The sequence below is a fragment of the Podarcis filfolensis genome, assembly GCF_964270895.1.
Source record: "Podarcis filfolensis genome assembly, chromosome: 16".
NCBI lineage: Eukaryota > Metazoa > Chordata > Lepidosauria > Squamata > Lacertidae > Podarcis > Podarcis filfolensis.
Genome location: NC_139620.1, coordinates 1669609 through 1684034, shown reverse-complemented (window position 1 = coordinate 1684034; position 14426 = coordinate 1669609). Strand labels below are relative to the sequence as shown.

Sequence of the window (14426 nt, the reverse complement as noted above, 5' to 3'; positions counted from 1 at the left end):
CGAGGTGAGTGGATAAATGAACTCTGTTCCGGAGCGTTCTGGCTGGGAAAAAAAAAGAAGCCCTGACTACTCCTAGTAGTACTAGCAAATGTTAAAAAATAATGCCATAGTATTACGTGACTTGCAAACATCTCATCCGGTCCTCCAGCCTTCCTTTCTGTGCATGTTCATCTCAGTAGGTCATCACCACTGCAGGAGTGCTCTCTTGAGCTTGCATCACAGAAGCAGCATCTACAGAGCAGAACATGAGACCTGCTGTTCATCTCATGGCACTGGCCAACCTCTGCCTCTCAATAATAATAATAATAATTTATTATTTATACCCCGCCCACTCTGGGAGGCTTCCAGAACACTTAAAAACATAACATCAAACATTAAAAACTTCCTTGAACAGGGCTGCCTTCAGATGTCTTCTAAATGTCAGGTAGTTGTTTTTCTCTTTGACATCTGGTGGGAGGGTGTTCCACAGGGCGGGCGCCACTACCGAGAAGGCCCTCTGCCTGGTTCCCTGTAACTTAGCTTCTCGCAGGGAGGGAACCGCCAGAAGGCCCTTGGATCTGGACCTCAGTGTCCAGGCAGAATGATGGGGGTGGAGACGCTCCTTCAGGTCTACTGGGCTGAAGCCATTTAGAGCTTTCAAGGTCAGCACCAACACTTTGAATTGTTCTTGGAAACATACTCTCAAGAGGAGCAAGGGAGAGGCAGGCACACATTTGGCAGTCAGCCTCAATCCCAGGTAATTAAGGGGATTAACAGAGATGGTTCTACCTTTCTCCTTTCCCAACTTTTTCTTCTTCCATATCATTATCAAACATGCAGAAGCTCCAACAGCACAGACGAGAAGTGGCAGGAACCCCCAGTACTTTTGTTGTCCACCTGCAACAAGCAATAAGAGGCTCTTGGAATGCACTGCAACAACAGCCACCAAAGGGACCTCCTGTATGTGACTAAGAGAAGCAGAACAAATACTGTATTTACACAAATTGAATGAGCCATCGAAACTATTGAGCCCCTCAATTTTCAAAACCTTGAAACCCAAAAAGTATTTGCTGGCAAATGTAAATGCACCATCAAATCTAATGTGCACCCTAATTTTCATGACATAATTTGGCAAAAAAAAGAGATGTACATTACAAAGGTAAAGGACCCCTGGCAGTTAAGTCCAGTCGCAGACTGGGGTTGCGGCGCTCATCTTGCTTTTCTGGCTGAGGGAGCTGACATTTGTCTGAAGACAGTTTTTCCGGGTCATGTGATTCACTGTAGCAGGAATAGCAAGCAAAGCATCTGAGTCCTGCTGGGGATTCTGGGATCCAATTGCAGGGAGAAGATGTTCTAAGAATAGCATGGCTCTCCAGATATCATTGCTGCTTTCACTTTTGTGGGTCCCAGGGCAGTTTCTCTTTTTTTAAAAAAAATATTTTTTATTAACAGGCCAATCACATCACATTATTCAAATCACATTGGTTCCAAATTATACAGCCGAAATTTTAAATTTTTTGGGTGTACCCATATATCAAGCTCCGCACGAGTCCAAAGTTCCGGATAAATCCAGACATCCCTTATTTTGCTGCATTAATTAATCAGTTCTATCCAGTTCAATCCAGATAGTCCTTTATATTTTCTTGATCTTGTTTGTTGTCATACGTTCCTTTCTTTGCGATCTCTGATGATTCTCACAAGCAGACTAAGAGCTGGCTTCTCTGTGTGGGTTCTTCATTATCCTTTTATTTTCCAGGCTAGCCAAATAAATCAAATAGATCAGGGGGCTCTGTCAGGTCAAACTTTCAGTTCCATACTCCTTCTCTTCTCCAACATTCCTGAATCTCCTCCCCCATCTCTTTTTTCCTCCAGCAGCCTGTCTTGGCGAGACACCATTTTTTAACTGCGTCATAAAAATTCCTCAGCGTTCACCGATTATTTTCCACCTCCCACACAGTTCTTAAACTTCTGCTTATGAATCTTAAAAAGACACAACGATCTTATTTCTTTCTTTCTGGGGTGGAGGTTATTTTTGTCACATCATATACGGAAAGGAAAAAGTTTTTCCTCCACCCCCCCCCTTTGTTTCAAACGTACAGTCTCTTGGTGACGACACATCAAAAGATTTACTTATCCGTCCGTCGCTCTCGGTCGCAGAGATCCATTATTCAGCAGCCTTATCGTTGAGCTTTACTTGATATATGTGCTCCAGCCTCAATTCCAATTCATCTGTTTCCAATTATAATTCCGGGCTGAAGCAACCAGCACGCGCTAATCGGAATCGGCGTCAGGAAGAGCTGACTTCACCGAGGGCTCGTGCCAAGTGTTCAGCACCCCCATCTCTCGGATCAGGGGGTGCCTTATGAACACCGCTGGCCAGGCAGCACCCCACCACATCCTGGTGGGGAGGGAAGACTGCATACTTCCCATAGCAGCCCCTAAATTACCTCGTGTGGGTCAGAGAGATGTTATTGTCGGCCATCTTCCAACGCGCCCCCTGGTGGCCCCCCCAGGGCAGTTTCTCAGCCTAGGAATCAAAGAAGAAATCAAAGCAGCAGGATATCTTAGTTGGTAGAGCACGAGACTCTTAATCTCAGGAGCAGCAACTCATAGGGTTAAGCATAGTCTGCAGGCAAAGCTGTGTTGGCCCAAACCTGCTAACAAGCTGGCAAGGAAGGAGGAGTGTTTGCTTATACAATCCCTGCCTTGAGGGACTGTCTGAGTATTCACCACTCCAAGCAGAACCAGTGGCTTATGAAAGGGATGATACATTTCTTACCTTCCCCACTTGCACAAATTCTGAGCAAGTCAAATGAGGCACGCTTTCGATCAACAGGATTGCTGACCAGGCAAGTGAATGTGGAGTCAGAAGAGCTTCTTCGCCAGGAGACGTGGAGATTCCTTCCATTGTCAGAAAGCCAGTACTTATGCAAACCTCCTACTAAGACCCTGGGGGGATTCCCTCTTTTCCAGGAGATAGTGTACTCCTCCTTTACAGGTGCCTGGCACTGTAAGGACACATTGCAGCCTTCTGGAGTCTTGGATTCTACTTTATGATGTATCCGTGGTCTTGGCACTGGCTCTGTTTTAACAGAAATGAAAGGGATTAGGTGTCAGGGATGTGGCTGAATCGAATGCCTAGGAAGAGTTTGACTCTGGAGATGAAGGAATGCCAGTACAGAGGGAGCCAGAGCCTGAATCTGGAGACGAGGGGTTGCAGCCAGAGCAGGAGTGGGTTAGTTCTGCACCACTTCATCAAGAATTCCCAGACTCAGATAGAGCAGTAAACTCAGAGAACTAACAGGCAGAGGGAGGGGAGGAGATAGATGACATTGAGGGGGTTGCTATGCAACCAGGAGGCAAGCAACGTTTAGAAGGATCTTTGTTTTATAGTGTGGGGGGGGGGAGTTCACCCACCTCCTCCCCAAACCAGAAGAGCTGGAAATGTTAAAATGCAACAGAAGTACAAGAGAGGAAGGACTGGACTTTGGCAACCTTTGTGTTGTGATAGGGTGGAGACTTAGACTGACCAACTCATAGCAAAGAGCGGCAGGCTCGGAGCCATGCTTAGCATGTTAATTGTAAATAAACGTACCATAAAACTGCCAGAGACTCATGAATTCTTGTTGGGGCTTCCTTGCCTGCCTGAGATATGCCTGCCTGAGAAATACATAAGAGTTCGTGCCCCACATGCCTCTCGGTAACTGTGTAGGGCAGGGGTGGGGACCTTTGGGCCCAGAGACCAAATATGTCCCTCCAAGCATCTCTGTCTGGCTCTCAGGACTCTCTCCCAGAGTCCTATCCCAGAGCCGCATATCTTTCTCAGACATACTCCCCTCACTGGCCTTGATTCACACCCTCCTTGAGTTCTTTTGCCTGGCTGAAAAGTATTATTGAATCTTGATGATGCTCCTTGCTTCCTGGATGGAGGATGGGGGTTGCACACATGTGAAGAAACTAGCATATTGTAGAACAGTAACGTTCAGACTCAGTGTTCCACATGTTAGTTGCTGTTTGCCACTGTGCAGTCGGAGGGCAATTTCGGAAGATGAGCTTTATCAGCTCGGTCGAACGGAGATTCCAACACCACACACTTATTTCCTCTGATTTTGTGCCCCCCTGGCATGTGGCCCCTGGAATGTTGCCTAGGTGAGAATATGGCTGTGATGGCCAGGGAATCGGATTCAGAGGCTGAACCTGAGGATTCCCAGCCTGCACAGGAGTCCCCGCCTCCAGGGCAGGCTGAGCCGGGGCTGGGGCTTGAACCTGAAGGGCCCTCACCTGTGCCAGATCCTCAGGAGCAGACACCAGCTGAATCCGCTCTGGCTCCAGAGGTGATTGAGGACCCATTTCCTGCAGGTGCTCCTCTCCCAGCCCTGTCAGGGGAAGGTGAGGTTGCCTCTGGGTCCAGCCTATCCGGAGCTGCAGAGGCTCAGGGTAGAGAGGCGGAGGGAACTAAGTTCCCACAGGAGGAGTGCTCGCCTTAAGGTCAGGAGATTCGAGTCACCTGTAGGCCAGGACCGCCCTAGGCCTCAGAGGAGATAAAGGCCAGTCAGCCCAGTCCCAGGTTGCGGGAGCAACATTGTTGGAAACCTGTTCCTGCCAGCACCCTGATCTGCTCTTCCGGAGTTCCTGACCATGCCTGGCTCCTTGCCTTGGACCCCGCTTCGCCCTTGATGGACAGCCTCCAGACCCTCGACCCAGGACCGGACTCAGACCACGCCGCACAGTACCCCCCCCCCCCCGGGACCAGCACAGTGGCCCTCAGGATGAAAAAGGTTCCTTATCATATTTCATGGTCTTCCCATTCTATGCTCAGCTCCACTACAAACTGACAAAGATGGTGAAATCATTACTTGCCATAAACAGTGAGGATGAAGTGGTGTTCTTGGAACTGTGCAGCGTTAAACCAGGTACGAGCTTCATAGAGCCCACCCTTCTCCATTGTCAGGTTCTTAATCCTCAGCGTGGTCTCATCAGCCATTGCCAAGTTCTTGATCCGTAATGCAAAGGTATCACCAGTTTCCATCTGTTGTTCATACATACTCCTGAGATTTGACTGATCCAGTTTTCCATCCCTGAACTCACCAAGCAGGTATGGATCCCCAGATGTGGGGTGGAAGGCCCATTCAATTTTGACAATTTTTTTGGCTCGGGATGCATTTAAAGAAAGGAATACTGATCCTCCCAGGATCCCATTCACGTGATAAGTCGGATTCTCTGTTGCTTGACTCAAAGTGCCTATTGGGGCAGGGGAGGGGGGAAAAGATGAACAAGGACATGGGTTAGCACCAATCACTCCTCACTCTCATCACCACCATAGTCTGAGCCAGAGGAATAGCTGAGTGAGCTACAATGGTAAATAAATCGGTGGGGGAGGCGGAGTGGGAGTTACAGTGTTGGTTTCTTATGTTCTTGTTTTTATTATGCATTTTGTGTTCTTATCTTGTATTTTTATGCTGTGTTTTTTTCATGGAATTCTACTCAATATTGATCCAGAGTGGATTCCAATGTATAGTTAGCAGAGCAACAACTTAAATATGTTGCAGGATTCCCAAAAAATAGACCAGAGGCAATTATTATTTCATCCAGCAGAGCTTTACTGCTACCGAAGGCAAATGAGCAAAATGGTCACCAATCCAAAACATTCAGAATTGGCAGTGTCCATAAGAAATCCAGTTGCAGCAGACTTAACTTAAACTTACAATAACTTATAATAAGTCTAAACTTTAACACTAAGCATACTATGTACAGAACATCACACCAGAAGGAAAAGAGATAGAAAGTGAAAAACAGGATCCTTTTATAGTCAGCAAGACCTTGACAGAAAGAGACAAGAGAACTACAGTAGTTCAAACCAGCTGTACTGTAACCTAAACATCCAGAACCTTCTGCTTGTTTCTTTGATGAAGAGAAGCTTCCATAATCCTCTTGAATTACCGTATTTTTTGCTCCATAGGACGCACCGGCCCATAGGACGCATCAAGTTTTTTGGGGGGAAAATAAAGGAAAAAATTTTTATTTCCCCCCCCAGGCGCTTGTGGTGCCGGCAGTGGGGAGAAGCGCTCTTCTCCCCGCCACCCGCCTTGAGATCAGGTCGGGGGACAGCGGGAAGACGCGCTGCACCTCCCCACTGTCCCCGGAGCTTGCGGGGCAGGCAGCGGGGAGAAGCGCTCTTCTCCCTGCCGCCCGCCTTCAGACCAGGTCCGGGGACAGCGGGGAGAAGCGCTCTTCTCCCCGCCGCCAGCCTGCAGACAAGGTCCGGGGAGAGCGGGAAGACGCGCTGCGCCTCCCCGCTGTCCCCAGAGCTTGCGGGGCTGGCGGCGGGGGCTCCCCTCTCACTCTGCAGGCTTCAGCGAAAGCCTGCATTCGCCCTATAGGACGCACACACATTTCCCCTTCATTTTTGGAGGGGAAAAAGTGCATCCTATAGAGCGAAAAATACGGTAATTAGAATTGGAAAGATATCTACACATCAGATCCATACTTTCTGCACTACAAATGCAGACTGACCATTTTGCCCTGAGGTCTTCAGATGAAGGGCAGTATACAATTATTATTGTTGTTGTTGTTGTTGTTGTTGTTGTTGTTGTTGTTGTTGTTGTTGTTGTTATTATTATTATTATTATTATTATTATTATTATTGTGAGACCCCATGCTGGTATATGCACTCTCAGCAGAATCCCAAATGTCCTGTTTCCACAGGTTCAGGCTGGCAAGAATCCACAGCAAAGGCCACCAGCGCACAGTTCAGATAAGGAGGAACAGGCAAGCTTAAGAGTAGCCCACAGTCTGGTTGAAGCGAAGCAACTGAGGCAAAGGCACAGACAAGTTGTACTGCAAGATCTGGCCACACCGAGGCAGCAGTTCAGGCAAGAACATGGGCAAAGGCACAGCTAAGAGGCAATGCCACAGGGAGGCAGTGCAGGAAAAGATCAGGGTTGGAAGGGAAGCGTCTTTTCAGCAGCTCTCTCTGCCTCCTCTTGAGGAATTTAAATCACAGATCTCCCATACAGGCACTGCTGGGGCCCTCCTCATTAATAGCCCTTTACTCAAAAGGAGTCCTGCTCTGCAGCCAAGCACTCCTAGGCATGCAGAAGAGGGGGACGGGACACCTTTTTGTTCTTCCCTTCCAGGACTGCCCCACCTCTCTGGAGGCTGAGTCAGATTAGTCCCTTCTACTGATTGTGATGATCTTATTCTGCCTCTTAAGACTCCATCACTCCCAGGGGCTTAGGAGCTGTTCTGCCTCCTCTTCCTTGTTTCTTCTTTGACAGTCCCAGGTCCTGCTTGAACACTGTTCTGGGATATTCCTGAGTGCTAGAAATTTCTGGGGGCTCCAGATCATCCTCATCCAAATGCTTCTCACTACAAGGGTTGTTATGCTGAGCTCGTATTTTGCACAATTTGTATACGGTGTCTGTTTGATAGTGTGTGGTTTGCTATGCCTAATAAAGGATTATGTTTAAAAAGGGTTGTCTAGTATCCACAGGACACCAAATATGCTGATGCTGAGGAGCTCATTCCAGACATCCTGCCCAAGGACTCCCAAGAACTTAAAATAGTTTCATAGACTCATAGAATTGGACCCATCTAGTCCAACCCGATGGAATGCAGAAATCTGAGCTAAAGAATCCCTGGCAGATGGTGACCCATCATCTGCTTTAAAATCTTAAATGAAGCAGAGTCCACAGCTGTCAGAGTTCTCCCTAATGTTTAGTTGGTACAAACTGGCTTGTAATGTGTCCTTGTCCACAGCTCCCTTTTTAATTTGGACAAATGACCGCAATCAGAGGGATGTTCAGCAGTGATTAGGTGTCACAGCATACTCTAAAAGTTGTTCCCAACAATGTGAGGAAGGGGATGCAGGATCTCCTCAAGAGCACAGCTTTGCGGGGAGGGGTTCAGGCGCAGAGAGGGTTTTATCAGTGAGCCATGCTTTGCAATTCCATGCAAATAAGCAACAGGGAACCAGTAACGAACTTTATCATTGTCAATTATTTACCCCTTCGGAACAAAACAGACTTACGACGTTTCTGTGTATTGAGAGGCTTGAGGGCTCTACAAGTACAGTGGTACCTTGGGTTAAGTACTTAGTTCGTTCTAGAGGTCTGTTCTTAACCTGAAACTGTTCTTAACCTGAAGCACCACTTTAGCTAATGGGGCCTCCTGCTGCTGCTGTGCCGCCGGAGCACGATTTCTGTTCTCATCCTGAAGCAAAGTTCTTAACCTGAAGCAATATTTCTGGGTTAGCGGAGTTTGTAACCTGAAGCGTCTGTAACCTGAAGCATATGTAACCCGAGGTACCACTGAACTGAAGGACTTACCAAAGGAAGAGTAGATTAACAGCTTGAATACGAGGATCCTGAGGCTTCTGCAAGTGTCTTCATTAACTTTTCTGTCTGATTGTGGAGGGAGACTCAGGTATGGCTGCTGGTGAGGCAAAAGCAGAGTTGATCTTCTCAGCTTGCAGACTGATATTTGGCCTCTGACATCCCGGCAACAACACAAAGCAGACATCGGTAATGTCTACAATAAGCAGCTACAATTATCTTTAGTTCTCTCTGAGAGTGATTCTTGCCCATTCCTCTCTTCTTGCACATTTGTGTGTGCTCTGGCTTCCATCACAGTGTTCCATTGCGTCAGTAGTGGTTTAGTCCTTCTCGCCACATGACCCAGAAAGCTGTCTCTGGACAAACACCAGCTACTTTGGCCTGAAAGAGAGATGAGTGCTGCAACCCAATAGTCACCTTTGACTGGACTTAACCGTCCAGGGATCCTTTACCTTTACCTTTTTTTACCTTCAGTTCTCTCTAAGAGTGATTCTTACTCTGCCGTAACCATGTTTAAAATGTTGGCACCACATTTATAAGCTGGCCAGAAACACACCCACACCCACCCAGACACCCCATGAGGGATAGACTATCCTTTGCAGGGCTCAGATTTCTCAATCGTATTTTTACTTTCTGCCTGTGGCATTTTAGTTATTTTTTTATTTTGGAACAACATTTCTAAGCCAACCTACTTCCCTGTGCTATATTCTCTCTGTGTCATTGATCTTCTTTCCTTTTTTATGTTGGAACAACATTTCTGAGCCGACCAAGCAAAGTGTTTTGTCTGGAAGGCTGACAGGCATTTAAATGGCATCAAATGCAGTAGGATTGATATAAGAGAAAATCTGAAGTCTGAATGAAAAATTCGTGTAATAAATTGATACTTAATGTATAAGACAGATTTGCTTTCCCCAAACTGCAGTGAAATTCTGACAGCTATACATTGGCATCTACTGCATCGACAGTGAGTATCAACCAATTCACAAATGTCAAACTGTTACTGGAAAAATCCGAGGGCTCCCTTGGACAAAACAAAGACACCAGCCAGGATAACTTGGAGCAAAACAGCAGCCTGTAGGCTTGGCCTTTATTGAACTGTTGCAACAGGGTGCTCCCCTCACTTGCAGGAGAGAGGAAAGACACAGAAAAATGGTGTGCAAGACCTTATAAAAACTTTTGAAATTCCCATCCTCTAGGTCAAGCCCACCCCCAGAAACATCATGCATACATCACAGAAAGGAGGGGCTGAGGGAGGAGTTGTGGTGGTAACCTGAGTGTCCTGTCACCTGGCTGGTTCCCTTCTCCCCCCTCCTCATGAGTCATTTTCAGAAGACAAAAGGTAGTCGCAGTTTCCTGCCCCCTGAGGGAAGATCTGATCATTGTCCTTTGTTCCAGTCCATGCTGAATCCACTCCCATATGGAAGTTCTTTGTGATCTTGATGGTCTTCTGTCTAGGACCATCAGGGTTGGCATAGCAACTGGGCAGGGCTCCTGTGGATGTGCTGGGATGCTGAAGGGATTATGGCTGCCCTGTATCAAACCTTCCCCATTTTGTAGTCCTTCCTTCATGAAGTAAAATATAGGTGGAACAGTGCAAATCCGATGTATGGTTGATTTTCTATGAATTTATAACAGAAGTGTAGCATATGTAGTGTGTGAGTGTGAGAGTGAGAGTGTGTGAAGTTTGTACAAACTGAATGACTGGGGGGGGGGGTTCCTGCTACACAAACCACCTCACTCATTCATTGAACACTAAGGACTCATTGACTGTCAAATGGTGTTCCCCTCGACTTTATTGTATGTACCTCACATGTAATTTACTTGGTGTAAATAAGCCCAAGAAAGCTGAGATATATAGACAATAAGGTTTATTACTTAGACAAGAAACTATGTGACACTAAAAATCTGTACATGGTTGACCCTAGACCAGGCCTCAGACTCTTTTCAGCACTTACTTTCTCACATTCCTGAAGTATGTGTCCCCTGCGGATTCCTGTGAAAGACAATGGCAGGCGATTGCTAGCATGTTTACCTTTACCTTACCTGTTTTATACTTATATTAGGATAAGTAAGGCGAGGACCGGCAGGAAGGTGCTTGAGGTGACAGTCAGGGACTGGACTGAAGGGAACGAGATTGAGGAGGAGGAGGAGGAATGGTGGAGGTCGCCACCCTCCTTCTCTCACAGCTTCCAGAGGAGAGGAAGGCAGTACAGTGGTACCTTGGGTTACAGACGCTTCAGGTTACATGCGCTTCAGGTTACAGACTCCGCTAACCCAGAAATAGTACCTCGGGTTAAGAACTTTGCTTCAGGATGAGAACAGAAATCGCATGGCGGCAGTGGGAGGCCCCATTAGCTAAAGTGGTGCTTCAGGTTAAGAACAGTTTCAGGTTAAGAACGTACCTCCGGAACGAATTAAGTTCTTAATCCGAGGTACTACTGTAATGAATTACAGCAGGTGGTTGAGGAAGGTCACAGCTCAGAGACAGGCAAACAGAAGGTAGGAGCTGGGAGGAGAGCCAGGAGAGAGCAGCCTAGAGTATATTTCTGACCTACCTTCTCCCAGAACCTGGCATTCATTGAAGGTGCAAGAACAAAGGACTCAGGGACAATAGGCCCCTGGAAGCCACTGTAAGGGGAAGTGCTGTTGCCAGGAATGGAGGTGGGAGGAGCTCATTTGGAGCAATGCCATTACGAGGGACTGGCTGGATTTCTTTGTCTGTCACCTTGATGTTTGAATAAACTCATGTTTATTTAAATTTATTGAATAAACTCACTTTATTTAAAGACTCTATGTTTCTCCTTGCTTCATGCTCCCACAGGGTGTGGGGTGGGGAATAGAATTCCCTGAACCTGACACAGACAGAAGACCATCCATACCTGCCTCTCCTTTTGCCTCCCTGTATTCTTGAAGCTATGGGACGCGGGTGGCGCTGTGGGTTAAACCACAGAGCCTAGGACTTGCCAATCAGAAGGTCGGCGGTTCGAATCCCCATGACGGGGTGAGCTCCCATTGCTCGGTCCCAGCTCCTGCCAACCTAGCAGTTCGAAAGCACATCAAAGTACAAGTAGATAAATAGGTACCACTCCAGCGGGAAGGTAAACGGCGTTTCCGTGCGCTGCTCTGGTTCGCCAGAAGCGGCTTAGTCATGCTGGCCACATGACCCGGAAGCTGTACACCAGCTCCCTTGGCCAGTAAAGCAAGATGAGTGCTTCAACCCCAGAGTCTGCCACGACTGGACCTAATGGTCAGGGGTCCCTTTACCTTTATCCTTGAAGCTACCAACATGAGTCTGACCAAACTGTGGGAGGCAGTGGAAGACAGGAGTGCCTGGTGTGCTCTGGTCCATGCGGTCAAGAAGAGTTGAACATGACTAAACGACTAAACAACAAAAAATTAACACCTGAAGATGTGTCAATGACTTGCCTGTGACCTATGAACTTACCTGATGTACCTCCTTTTAATGATGTATTTCTGGTGTATGACTGACGCTCCTGTCGGGCAGACCATGTGGAGATAGTACAACATTCTGATTTTCCTTTGTTCTTTGCTTCTCCTTCTTGTGTGCTGAGTGGGGACCCTGTTGCAATACTTTCCCCTTTTCAAATAATAAAGATCATTCTTACTTGCCGCTTTGCTCTTGTACTCTGGTTGGCCTGTTTCTTTCCCTCCAACCGATAGAGACCTTTCAAAGGACTTTACGGGAGCTAGAGGATTTTCTTAAAACAGACTAACCACAAAACAGTATTTTAAAAAGGAGATATGCTTTAGTTATTTTGTTAAGATCAACAAACTTTTTCTCTGAGATGTTTATTGCTTACTTCTTCAATGACTACCAGTCTTTAACAGCAATGGCGGTTCGAATCCCTGTGACAGGGTGAGCTCCCGTTGTTCGGTCCCTGCTCCTGCCAACCTAGCAGTTCGAAAGCATGTCAAAGTGCAAGTAGATAAATGGGTATCGCTCCGGAGGGAAAGTAAATGGTGTTTCCGTGCGCTGCTCTGGTTTGCCAGAAGCGGCTTAGTCATGCTGGCCACATGACCTGGAAAAACTGTCTGCGGAAAAACGCCAGCTCCCTCAGCCAGTAAAGCGAGATGAGTGCTGCAACCCCAGAGTAATTTGTGACTGGACTTAACTGTCAGGGTCCTTTACCCTTTACCTTTACCTGTGAAATGCAGCTACCCTTTGTAATTTGGGTTTTTGTGAGGCACTTCTCCAATCACTACATGTGTACAAAAATGTGTGTATTGGGAGAAACTGTGTGTAAGAAAGCATATACTAGTGAAAATGGCACGCCAAAGGGAGGGCACGGAGGCAGCAGCCCCTCTCCCACTCTCTGACCTTCTAGCCTATGGAGGTTCGACATAGGTAAAAATATAATGTAATTGCACATTGTACTAATTAACATTTTTTAATATATTAGTGGCCATGTGATAATTTTAGCTTATAAATTTTATTGTTTAATGTCTTAACTTGTATATTAAGGTACTTTTATAGCTCTGTTTAGAGTAGGTAATGTCTTGATAATATAAATGTTTTAAGTTTTTTGTATCAATCTAGTATATTTTCTTTTAATTGTTGAATGATTCTGTGTACATTGCGGCAGCCTTTGGCTATGTGCAATAAAACCGACCGACTGACACATAGGTAAAAGTAAATAAAAAAACCCTGGACAGTTAAGACCAGTCAAAGTATGCAGACTATGGGGTTGCAGCACTTTCAGGCCAAGGGAGCTGGCGTATGTCCACAGACAGTTTTTCAGGTCATATAGCCTGCAGGACTGAACTACTTCTGGTGCAACAGGACACCATGCCAAGTTCCAGAGCGCATGGGAATGACTTCATTTTCCACATACGTATTGCTATCAGCCCTTGACAACAGCCCTTTCAGCTCAGTGCCCAGTGTGGGGGAATCAGTTGTGTCACCCTAAATCCAGCCCTGCCCCCAACCCACCAGTTGCAGGAAGGAGGGAGTGGAGGGCTGGGCAAGAGTGGCAAGGACCTAATGGTGCTGCTGGTGGTGGTGGTGAATTGGGGTGTGTGTGTTTGTGCTCCTCATTGTCTCCAGTGTGCGCAGGTCAAGGGTGTGACGGGGGGCTTGAGAAGGGGGATCAGTGGGGTGGGGAGGTGCAGCAGAGGTTGGGGGCAATCATAGGTAGACCTTGACTGTGCAGAAAACCCCGCCTAGTGGGTAAGAGCAAACTCAGCTTCCTGTTTTTCAATTGGCGAGATGGAGATTTTTTCAAAGAACATCTGGATTGTTAAGATCCACATCCAAAACACACACACACACACACACACACACACACACACAAACACACAAACACACACACCAATAAGGAAAGAGGACCTCAGATCTATGACTTTCTGCATCTTCCCTCCACCCCCTCCAGGATGGACTAGGAGAAGGATAGTCCAGATTGTGACTATGCAGGAGGGGTGAGAGGTGGCAGTGATTATTTTGGAGTCACTTTGACTCCTGTTCTGTGCACTCAGATCTTATCTGGCAGGATTTCAGGGGTCAGAATCTCATACACACCCCATGATTCTGGGTTCTCCTGCATTTCCATGCCATGCATCTTTCTATCTGTTTGACAAATATATATATTAAACCTGTTAATTGTGTATTCAGTTATATAAATTTCATTAAATACCGTATTTTTCACCCTATAGGGCGCACCGGCCCATAGGGCACACTTATTTTTTGGGGGGGGGGGAATAAAGGGGAAAAAATTATTCCCCGCCCCGAGCCCCAAAGAGCAAAGAAGCCATGACAGTGAGTGAGATGGATCCTGCTAGCTGTCTTGGCTTCGTTTTTCGCCTTGGGGCTGGGGGTCCGGGAGCGAAGGCGAGGTTGCGCTGAATCTCGCCATCGCTCCTGGAGCTTGCACGGCTGGGGGCGGGGGAAGCCCGAGGTTCCCCCGACCCCAGCCCCCAGAACGGGTCTGAGAGCAATGGCGAGGTTCAGCGCAACCTCACCTTCGATCCCGGACCCCCAGCCCCAAGGCTAAAAACGAAATCTGAAAGCAAAAGACTTAATGGGACACCTTCTCCCCCCCAAAAGAGAATCAACCAAATGAGAATTATAGAGTGAACATGCCAAAAGGAAAATGGAGA

The 14426-nt window shown here is 47.0% G+C and overlaps 3 protein-coding genes across 5 annotated transcripts in view; all 3 read right to left on the bottom strand.

The window, feature by feature from the left end:
- Positions 1-14426, bottom strand: part of LOC310751811 (SLAM family member 9-like) — a 35223-nt gene that overhangs the window by 16894 nt on the left and 3903 nt on the right. The gene's annotated exons all lie outside the window — the stretch shown is intronic.
- Positions 2-14426, bottom strand: part of LOC310751788 (SLAM family member 7-like) — a 29254-nt gene continuing 14829 nt past the window's right edge. Inside the window, exon 6 of the mRNA XM_083591443.1 lies at positions 2-42. The gene's annotated coding sequence lies outside the window, so the exon portion shown is untranslated. The remainder of the gene's footprint in view (positions 43-14426) is intronic.
- LOC310751797 (SLAM family member 7-like) lies at positions 13-8908 on the bottom strand. The gene is made up of 5 exons (XM_083591467.1): positions 8307-8908; positions 4840-5220; positions 2759-3061; positions 769-876; positions 13-231 (listed from the first exon to the last, which is right to left on the bottom strand). Exons 1-5 carry the CDS (start codon positions 8497-8499, stop codon positions 173-175), a joined length of 1044 nt encoding a protein of 347 aa, XP_083447593.1. The 5' UTR covers positions 8500-8908; the 3' UTR covers positions 13-172.

What these genes read in the sequence shown, in the direction of transcription:
- LOC310751797 (XM_083591467.1), bottom strand. Translation starts at nt 8,499, where the DNA reads ATGTCTGCTTTGTGTTGTTGCCGGGATGTCAGAGGCCAAATATCAGTC. An exon ending in CTTCATCCTCACTGTTTATG is followed by an intron (nt 3,062 to 4,839) that starts GCAAGTAATGAT and finishes CTGTTAAAACAG; the next exon opens with AGCCAGTGCCAAGACCACGG. An exon ending in AAAGTTGGGAAAGGAGAAAG is followed by an intron (nt 232 to 768) that starts GTAGAACCATCT and finishes TCTGCTCTGTAG; the next exon opens with ATGCTGCTTCTGTGATGCAA.